We start from the raw sequence: 11,322 nt of genomic DNA on the forward strand, positions 1-11,322 counted from the left end.
CAAACAGTAATCAATATCCTCCAGAGCCATGCCTGTTTGACTCCCGGCCTTCTTTGGGGACTCGCCATTGTTCTGCACTGACTTCCGGGGACTGTGGGCACTTGCAGCGAGCCTCTGAAGTTAATCCTCGAGCCGTTTATCAATCCCTTGCCAGAGTGGGTGTTCGCCACAGGAGACCGCCGCCAAGACGCGGGGACATGCAGATGTTCAGACGAGAGGAGGGCAACCGCTAAATAACTTTGAACATCCAGCGACGACAGCGGGGCGGGACTCAGAGGTTTTCTGGTGGTTCTGTGCTGCAGACGCATATTGATTGCGCCCATTGATTGCATAATTGGTTTCCCAGGCAGTGGAGTGGTTAAGACATTAAGCAATCCCACAACACCAACTGCAAGTAGATTTATTTACTAGGATGCAAAATGCGTGATATAAGTGAAGTCCATTACAAACTTCCCTTTGCTAGGAAAAATCTGCCTGATATTGGCTTCAGTGAACACCAGTAATTTTCCATATCTCTCCTTCTTATCTCTGATTGGATAACTGGTTTGGCATTTTATTTGGTTTACAGTCGCGAATACCTGAGTGCAGCAAGGCTGCAATTAAAGCCAGGAAAAGACACGATTAACGGCCTGATTTTCCAGCGCCCTGCACACTGAACGCCGCAGTGCACACTCACACACGGATTGTGATTTTTATCTGTGTGTGTTTTTAGAAGACAGGACTTCTATTTATCACATGTACAACAGAGTCATTTGGTGTCTGCATTTAGTTTCATGTGAGCTATAAAACGTCTTGATCAGAACTAACTTTATATTATTGTTGCCACTTCAAAAAAACACATTTGTCTGTTCTTGCAGAGTACTCGACCGCTTCACTCTCTTAACTCTCCACCATTTTGCGTCTTCACTTTCCAGGGACTATTATTAACTCATGCAGAGGTGGAGCACTTTTTAGATCTCAGAGATTAATGAAAAGGTAGTCAGCATGTGAATAATTTAGCTCGGTCCTCCCGGTTCATCGCTGAACACAATTTGGACCCGCACCCACTTAACCCCTCTCTCTCTCTCCCTCTCTCTCTCTTTCTCTCTCTCTCTCTCTCTCTCTCTCTCTCTTCCTCTGGAGCTGATTGCAAAAGTGAGATTTCATCACAACACTGTGTCACTTGTGGGAGCCGCGCGGTTATTGCAGGACAAATGAATAAATAACGAGTGAAAATAGAAACGTCTGATAACTTGAGAGTGATGAAAATGCTGTGACTGACAGGAATTTGAAATCGCCGAGCCTCAGCAGTTCAGCGGTGCTAATGGATGCTGGGAAAACGGTCGTTTCACATCTGCCTGCCAAATTTCTGTTGAAGGAAAATCTAAAAGCATAATGCCGTTGTATGAAATACCAGCAAGAAATTTCTTCAGCGCAAGATGCTTTCTTGAAACTAATGCAAAGTTAACTTTTGACTCTAAACTTCATTCAGTAACTTCTTGGCTTTTCTGCCACTCACAGCATCAGGACAGATTATTTCACATCAGTTTTAAATCATCTGAGCCGAGGTGTTTAAGTTCTAATCAAAACCCGATGTTTGGGTGTCGTTTGCCAGATGAGGTGAGGCAGAATTCACGCTTCGCAGGCTGAGTGATATCTAGCAGGATGTCATAATGTGATCGATGATTGATCTGTGCACTTGCTCCGTCGTGTCATGTGCTCAGCAACAGTCTCACATACATAAATGATGAACTGTAAAGATCCTTCGAGTGTGGATAGCTGAGAAAGGTGTTCACATTTCATCCTGCATTTTGAGTTTTCATGTGAAATCCAGAGGAGGCAGAGCACAGGTGTTTCCCATGACACAGTGACAGCGAGACGACAAAATCCAGTGCCGCTAAATGAATGACACTACTCTGCACCTGTGCTTTTCCTGCTGGGACGCATCAGACCGTCAAATTTGCCACTAATTTGCTCCACGCAGGTTCAGGCGCCGAGGAGTCCGACATTAGCCCCGGCTTTCACATTAGAGCGGCGGTACACAGCGACGATAAATGAACATGGCAGAATTCACTTCTTTTGTTTACGACCTCAAAATATGCTCAGTGATGTTAGAATGAGGAGCTGAAGGAAAATGTACAGCCCGGGCAGCTCAAACAAGCTCGTTCTCGGTTACATTTACTTTTCTCCGTCCCCCCGGGGCGTTCAGGCTGCTGGGAAAGCAGCTTCCTGCGTACAGTGCAGCGAGAACACCTAAACACCTATTTTCAACCTCAAGAAAAACTGTGCGTTTGTGCAGCAGTTCTGCAGTCGTGACATTTTGGGGAGCAATTTACAAGAAGTGGACGTGGATAAGAAGCTAGCTCAACCATGTGATTGAGTTTTCCCCGTGTCCGCGATGATCTTTAGGCGAGCACACGGCTGTGAACAGTGGAAATTAGAGGAGATTATCCTCAGATGGCTTCTGTCTGTTACAAGTTTTTCATGTGAGCAAGTTTATCCTAGGATAAGTAACAAATGGAGCCCTCCAGCTTATAAACTGTCATATTTATTTTAAGATTATTAGTCAAACACATTGAAACAAACACTAGAGAGACCAAAAGGAGGAGGAACCGTGTGGTTCGTGTTTTTGCCTCACGACAACGAGACCCGGCCTGAGTTTGACTCCCTCTCCACACTCGGTCAGTCCTGTCCTGTTCTTTCCTTCTATCCCCTCACCTAACTGTAGCCATACGGTGTGTTTCATAAGATCAAGGTGACACTGAATTTTGGTCAATACAAGCTGGTCAGCTCACCCGTTCGTCTCAGGGCTAACACAAAGCGACACCTGCAGCCCGTGCAGGAATCCAGGGTTCACCGAATACACACCTCTTTTGATTGAAGAGATTTGAAAACCTGAAGATAAAATACTAAAGAACATGGAAACTCCACCAAGAAGGACAACCCTGAGTTCAGGATTGCACAGTGATCATTTCACCGTGACATGAGAGTGCTATTTCATAGGTTATTTGCTGCTGAATTGCTACATTTTGATGTATTTGAATTGTTTGCTTTACACCAACAACAAACCCAATCCACAAATGAATCAATGTGTTCATCAGTCAAGTGCTCTTCAAGTCCGACCAGATCACCGTCACTGAGTTACCATTGTCTCCAGATTAGAAACTCCAAGAGCAAGTCAGACCATATTATAAACCTCCAGCCTTTAGCTGAGAGAACATTCTTTATTGACGAACGAAAAACTAAAGAAATGTACAAGTCTTAAAAGGAGTGACCAGCTGCGAGCGAGCAGGGGCCGATGACAAACACAAAGCAATCACTGAGTGGGCAAGGCTGAGTGCTCGCTCGACTGAGGAGCTGCGGACCGAAGGAAAGAAAGGCTGGTGTCTGAAAGGTCAACATCCTGCTGCTTTCACAGATTCCCTCTAAAGATCAATGTTTCACAAGGACTATAGAATCAGAAGCACGGACGCTGAAGGGTTTCCTACAGATCTGTTCAAGTCATACGTCTGTTGACCCTGATAGAGATAGAAAACAGCAACAGCATTTCACATCTCCACAGACAGAGAGAAGATTCTGGGGTTTCTTACTCTTTTTTTTTCCAGAAAGCCCCTGCCAGAAATACATTACCAGCTTGAGTCACACTACAAGTTATCTGTCAGCACAGAGTCTCCTTCCGTTGTCTCCAGTCGAATCTAACGTGGAGCTGTCGTCCCCAGTGGCGCCAGTGTGAGTCTGACTGGCACACAAGTACCACAAATACAAGCTTGGGTTATTCATTTGTGTCTTTTTGTTGCCATTTGTGACATTCTTTTATGATTTTGCATGTCTTTTCGGTCCTGTGACAGAATCACTGTCGAATCACCACTCAAACAAGTAAGTTTTGATCCACAGGGATCACTCAGAATAGCAGAAATATTCAAATCAGCAGGTAGAATATTTATCCCAAAATTTGGTAAGAATCATAAACAGACAAAGTAAAACACAGATGAGACCAGAAGTGCAACAAGTGTGAGACATGAATGAGAAAACATGGCAACCAGAAATACTGTGGACTCAGCATTGAGGAGCGGATCTGTTTCCAAAGAGAGTCACGCTGAATCACCGTCACCACAACAGAGACCGAATGTGCAGTTATTGGTTCAGCCGCGACTCTTTTACTTCCCTCATTAAATGCGTACTAAAAGACCCTGAAAGCAGCAGAAACTATAATAATCAGATGTCAAGTCGGTCGTGAACAACGATCTGCTGCACAATCAGCTCCATGTGCCGTGATTCTGGAGCGTCACTGATCAGAGTACGGCAGAGGGAGCTATTAACGGGCCGACAAAGATGTTGAAACTGAGAATATTGTTGACGCGGTTCAAAGAGAGGAGTTTGAGCTGAAGTGCTTCTGAAGCAGCAAACTTCTGAGCGAGTTAAAAAGACACAACATCCTGAAACTAACTGTGAAATTAAGAGTGCAGAATTAAAAATCGCTAAATAAAACTTGTTGAAACCTTTATTCAAGTTCATATTCTTATTCCCTTGGTGGTAATCTGCACCACATGTGATGCCAATATGCCAATAAATGGAAGGAGTCTTATTACTTGGTGGCCTGGTCAGATTTCAAGAAATAAGACTCCACTCCTATTTCCATGTCAGACTGAGCAACACCTCAAAATATCTGAAATGATTCATTCCTCTGACGTGCGCTACATCGGGGAAAAAACCCGACGGTGCTGCTCTATTAAGTCTACTACTGCAGAGTGCATTGAATGTGGGAGTCCAGTGTGGAAGGAAAAGGGTTCATCGAGGCAGAATAATGAGAGCGAGACTGTTATTTAAAGACTGGAGCCATGACAACAGAAGACCACTGCTGGCAAGGAACATTAGTAGTGCTTTTTATTTTCTGAAAGACAGAATTAAGAGTTTTCGATGTAATAATGTTCCGAATGACATCTGACACACCATGGTTGGTTTTGTGCTCACATGTTTGTGAGGATATGAAGAAAGCACCGCCATTTCTACCTAATGCTGTTTTTCTCACTAGATATTTTTTGTCTGATATCACAAAGCAAACGCTGATCATGTGGAAGTGACTTTACTGCTTGAATCTGACAGACGAGAGCCGTGCTTCAGGTGTCTCGTTGTCGTTCTGGTGAGACGATCTGGGTTCTGAGAGGTGGCTGCATTGTGTTTCTTTGTTGTTTCTGTAACAAGAAGCCAAAATGAATATGGAGCCTTAGGTCAAACAGAAAAAGTGTACAGTCATCTGTGCTTTAAAGTATTCCAAAAGAAAAAAATCCAGCCACTTACAAGTTAGTGGAAATTAAGGTCTTGAATTGTTACTTTTCAGTACAAAATTAGTTTTGTGAGCCACTCTTGAGTGTCTGCACTAAAACAAGAGAAAAAGATGTCACTGGTGAATGGAACTATAATGAGAAGGACCAAGTGTGCTTTCACACCAGCCTGTGTGCGTATATTAGATATCTTGAAAATATAAGAGAAATTTACATAATGTAACATTTCAGCAAAACCGAGTTAGAAAGTCCACATTTGGAGGAGGACAGAGACTTCATTCACACAGCGAGTCTGATTGGATGTTCAGATGTAGTTTTGAGAAAGTTGTTTTTGAGACAAATCATATGTGGAAATCACGGTCTGGGCCTCCCACAGGGAAACTGAAATTTAAACACCTAAAAGCACTTTTATAGCTTTTTAACATTCTAAAATTTAAAAAGCTATCAAAACTTATGGATTTACAGTAATCTACTGGTTGAACCCTCCAAAATTTGTTCCATAGGAATGTTCACGATGCTAAAAGTATTAAAGTCAGCTAAAGTCGAACCAAACAGTTTCGGTGCCTGGGAACGATTGAAAGTACAGCGGCTCGAACCTGAAGTGATCAACATCCCTAGTGGGAACCAATTAAAAATGACGGGTTGTCAGTATTAAACCAGTCTTCAATCAAAAGCAGTCACACCTGTTGGAAGGAAGGATCATGGGAAATCCCTTCTACGGAGCATCAAAGTGCCCCAGGGGAAGAGCAGGCATTGATAAGGAGGACCCATCGTCTTTGATCACTTTGTTTACAGGTTGAAGTTGATCAATCGCGTCAGCAGAATAATGCACATCTTGAACTTGTGTGCGTTTTCCGTGTTTAAAGGTCGTTCCGGCCTGCGGTCAACAGCTTACAGTCTCACCCTGTGTGTGTGTGTGTGTGTGTGTGTGTGTGTGTGTGTGTGTGTGTGTCCATACAGTCGCAGTGAGACTGAGTCATCTGTTAATGGTTGCTGATGCATATCATATGGACTGCTATATTCAGCTGAAGCCACTGTCAGCTAAATTACAGCGATTTTCCCCTTCATCTCTACGCAAATGTTTCGCACTGGACGTTTGAGCAGTAAAACATTTATTCTGTCCATTTTCTCCTTCAGAGAGCAGCAGCAGCAGCAGCAGGGCCCCAGAAACTTAAGGCTTTAACGTATCACTGCGTCTGATCGCTCCCCGAGCCGCCGAGGCTGACAGATCATCATCCGAGGTGGGGAGGATGAGGAGGCGGAGGCGGGAAGCGGGAGCGAGGAGCAGAAGCAGCGGGTGGGGCGGTGTGTTTTTCAACGCCGAGCGGTGCGTGGGTGTGTGTATAGCCGTGCTTTGAAGTGTGTTTTCCTGCTGGGGATGGCAGCTTCTCACAGACCACTGCCTCGGATCGGGGCAAGGACGGATAAGCACAGAAACTTATACAGGCAACACGGGGATGAAGATGTAGACACACATACACACACACACACACATACACACACACACACACACACACACACACACACACACACACACACACACACACACACACACATCGCTCACAGGATCAACAGTGTCATTCATTTACAGAAAAACGCTCGCCAATGTCTGCACATATCCTCCGCCCATTTACAAACTGGTTCACCTCTGACCCCAAAGGCTTTCATCACTTTACTTCTTTACAACACATCTACAAAGAAATTTATCTGCAGCATCCTCAAGGCAGCTGTTTGCATAAATGTTTAGCTTTGAGGTTGAAAAAACTGAGCAGCCTTGACGTCACCATGTTTGGAATAAGATTGTTATTTTTATTGAATTCCCAGTGATTATAACAGTTACTTTTTGCCCAGTTGCTTTTTGCTCTGTCTTGTTGAGAGACTGGGAAGTTTTTTTTTTTAATCAATGACAGTCCTCTTTTCATTCGTCTGTTTAATGAAGGCAGAACAACTAATTAATTTGTAAGAAACGGTATTTACAGCTCCTGCAGCATTAACAACCTAAATGACACATAAAGATCACATCCAACTGTCAACCACATGTTGTTGCTGTTATGAGTGATTTTATAGTTGTATTGGATTAAACTGTTTTTCCATTTCGAATGATGTGCTTCCCTTGCTTGCGAAATGACAAAACATTAAATAAGTGTCAAACTTTTCTTTGCGCAGTTCTTTTTAAGTTTCATGCTGTTTAATGGGTCCAATCCATTGCTTATGGCTCTGCAGGAAACCTCAGATTGAACCTGACTGCTGCTCAGACTGCAGATTCGTCCTCAGTCTGCTGAACTTCTTCTCAGTGATGGACGATGTTCTGCATACCATTGTGGATCCTGAAAGCTTAGAGGGGAAACACCGCAGTTAAAGTGTCTGAAAAACCATCTCACGACCACAGAGGAGTTCAGGCCCATGCAGAGATACTTGTTGATTAATCAAAAAATATTTTAATATAGGATAACACAAGAAAATTAGCCATCTTTTTCTCCCTGTGTGATTGGGTGGCAACAAAACACAATTACTAGAGTCATGTATCTTCTATGACAGAGAAGGAAAAGTTGTATTTAAAGCTGTGTATTCAAACTGAAGTTTGATTCCTCAAAAGAAAAAAGAGGCACAGATGAGTAGTGTTCTGCAATATTTAATAAATAAATAAATAAATGACAGTGCACCCCCCAACACCACTGTGTTTCACTCAAGAGATTTACACGTTTTATTTTACCCAAAAGTGAAAATGACATGTTGAGATGACAAAGTGACCAAATAAGAGGGATGAACCTCAAACTTTAATAATGTGACTTTAATGGTACCAACAAGATATTTCAAGTAGTACAAACATAATTCAGCACCACAAAGCAGCAACTTAAACCAACAATAAAGAGAGCATTGATATTTTCCGTTGTACAAACAATAAAACACAAGTCACTTGAACTCGTCATCTTATTAAATCACCTTTTAAAGGCTTCTGTTCCTTTTTCTTTTACAAGATGGAAACAATTAAACTCAATATTTCACCTTTGTGCTGAAGTTTGAAAAAGCTTATTTACCTAAACAATTTCAAGGCATTTCCTGTAAATTCTTGAGTTTGATGTTTTTTCTGTAAAGTGCAGTTTAGGAGCTGAAACCATGAGGGAGCAAAGAACAGAGCCAGTAGATCAATCACTAAGATTTAATAGCTTCAAATGAGTCATTACAAGCACATTATTAGTGCTTTGTTCTTTTTTTAATAATGTATTTTTTTTAAATAAAATACTTATTTTCTAAACAGCTTTAAAAAAAAAAGACCCCAGGAATCGACGTACACTCTTTTGAATGTACCTTGAATTATTTATTTTATATATTATTTTTCATGCAACTTATTTCTATAGTCAGTCGTCACAATGAAATACGATGACAAGATCAGAGGACCAACAACCACAGACAAACTGCAACTGAGTCAAACAAAATGTGTGCCTGAATGTCCCTTTAAAGTCCAACACTCGTTTTGGATGCTGTTAAATTTTATTTTTGTCTTTTATTCATGTCAGTGTGTGTTTTAACTTTTTTTTTTCTTTCTTTTTTTTTGTGCCACCGTCACTCAATAGTTTTTGCAGGGTTTGAGGGTTTTGGGAAAGCCTCGTCCGTACTTCCCCTGCGCTCCTCTCTGTCGGACTTGAGCTCCATCAGCTCCACCTCGTGTTTGGCTGCGGTCTCCAGCACTTTCTGCTTGTTGTAGAAGACCACAAAGTTATTGATGATGGGGTGGATGGGCAGAGCGATGGCGATCACGCCGCACAGGAAGCTGACGGCCGCGTTGCACTTGCCCAGGGTGGTTTTGGGGTAGATGTCGCCGTAGCCCACCGTGGTCATGGTGATGATGGCCCACCAGAAGGACTGCGGGATGCTCCTGAACAGCGTCTCCGGGTGGCTTTGCTCCATCGTGTATGCCAGCGCCGAGAACACGAATATCCCCACGCCCATGTACATGAGGAGCAGCCCCAGCTCCTTCAGGCTCCGCTTCAGCGCGTAGGTGAGGGTCTGCAGCCCCGACGAGTGGCGCGCCAGCTTGAAGACGCGCGCGATGCGCATGATGCGCAGCGCCTGCACAGCCTGCTGCACGTTCGCCAGCTCCATCATGGACTTGGTGCCGAGGTAGGTGAGGGACAGGACCACGTAGAAAGGCATGATGGCCATGAAGTCTATGATGTTCATGATGGAGAGCGCGAAGTGCAGCTTGTTGGGGGAGGAGGCGAGGCGCAGCAGGAACTCCGCGGTGAACCACATCATGCAGGCGGTCTCGATCGCCTCCAGCGTGGGGTGCTCCACCAGTTTGCCCTCGGCGTCTGCCACCTGCAGCTCGGGGATGGTCCCCACGCACATCACCACGGCCGAGACCAGGATGGAGAGGAAGGACGCGATGGCGATGACGCGCGCCGGCAGAGAGGAGCCCGGCTTCTCCATCAGCCTCCACAGAAACCTCTGGCACCGCTGGGCGCGCGTGCTGCACCGCTCCACGTCCAGATCCTCCAAGATCAGCTTCACTTTGTTGGCGATCTCCTTCAGCTCGTCCTCTTTCTCACTTAGGTAACTTTTGCAGCATTCGTCCAAAACGCTCTGGTCGATTTTCCAGAACTCCATCTCCTTGATGAAGCAGATGGGGCAAATCCCGCGCTTGATGTGGATTTCGTCAAAGTAGTAGACGTCGATGATGCACCTGAACGCGTCGGGGTCCCTGTCGAAGTAAAACTCCTTTCTGCCCGGGTCGAAGTCATCGCACAGCGCGGAGATCACTTCGGCGTTCTGGGTGGAGCAGTTCACCAACTCCGCCAGCCTGCTGTCCGGGTATCTGTTCAGAACGTCCCCGAAAAGCACCACTCGGACTCCGCCGATGTTCACCGCGATCTCCCCGTCTGCGCACAAGCCACCCCTGTAGTTTGGCTTCGGAACTGTCCACATTTTATATTAATTGTGACTCGGAGAAATATTAAATCTAAATAAGTGGAAGTGTCATACTCTAGTGAGATTTAAAGCCCATGGTGACTTTGGTGCGTAAAATGTTTCTTCTCCAGACTGTCTGGAGTATTGAATAGTACAGCCTGAGCGTCCAGCTTTTCTTCTCTCTCTCTCTCTCTCTCTCTCTCTCTCTCTCTCTCTCTCTCTCTCTCTCTCTCTCTCTCTCTCTCTCTCTCTCTCTCTCTCTCTCCCTCTCTTCCTGGATTCCTGCATTTTCCGTAAAAACCAAACTTTAACTTTGATTTACAAGTTTGTAACAAGTGAAGACAACAGTCTGCATCATAGACAGAAATAATTCAGTGCTAATGTTCAAAAGATGATCTCTTAAAACATGATAAGTTCACTGAAACTGCAAAGAGCTCTCTGACGACCGGGAGCTGAGCGGCATTCTGCAGGGAAATTGATAAAACTTTTATCGAACTGTTTCTTTGCACCTTCAGCACCATGGACAGCGTTTAAAATGGCGGCGGTTTACTGCTGTGGAAGTGTTTTTGTTCTCTTCTGTTCTTGTCATATGGTGAATTGCTGCCGACCTCCTTTACAGAGAAAAAAATGTAATAAAATGTGAATTTGTTAGAACTTCTTAATGTTTATTTGAAGTGTATCATATGCAATGACGTCACTCCATCATTCATTCAGCTGCCAGGCCCCCTCCACTTAGAACACCTTCTCGCGCGCCTGGATAAAAGTACTGACATTTTATGAGTTGCAGTCAGTGAATAATGCCAAAAAAAAAAAAAAAGTTTTAATTTTTTTTTTTTTTTTTTTTTTTTTACAGAAATTGCAGGTATTGAAACTTCCATTCAAAGTTTCATAAAATAAATACAGTGTTCAACTATGATTTAAATGCATTATCCACATTTAAGAAAACAGTAAAAACACAGACCAGGGTGTAGACCCCTTTGTGGTTCTCTTCATTTCTGAAGGATGAGCTGCCACACAGTCACTGTTTTCTCGTTACAAAGCAGTTGTGTGTGTCCTGTACCTGACCTGTAGCTAAATCACCTCAAAGATGAACAAGCACATGGTTCTGAAAACAAGCTGGATTGGCACTTTGTTTATTTGAGCCTTTCTATCT

General features: G+C 43.9%; 1 protein-coding gene across 1 annotated transcript; it reads right to left on the reverse strand.

Moving 5' to 3' along the window:
• Positions 1-8,825: 8,825 nt before the first annotated feature.
• kcnf1b (potassium voltage-gated channel, subfamily F, member 1b) lies at positions 8,826-10,291 on the reverse strand. Its single transcript, XM_030117508.1, has one exon. It carries the CDS (start codon positions 10,185-10,187, stop codon positions 8,826-8,828), a length of 1,362 nt encoding a protein of 453 aa, XP_029973368.1. The 5' UTR covers positions 10,188-10,291.
• Between the last annotated feature and the right edge of the window lie 1,031 nt (positions 10,292-11,322).

This window comes from Salarias fasciatus, chromosome 19, assembly GCF_902148845.1.
Source record: "Salarias fasciatus chromosome 19, fSalaFa1.1, whole genome shotgun sequence".
Taxonomy (NCBI): domain Eukaryota; kingdom Metazoa; phylum Chordata; class Actinopteri; order Blenniiformes; family Blenniidae; genus Salarias; species Salarias fasciatus.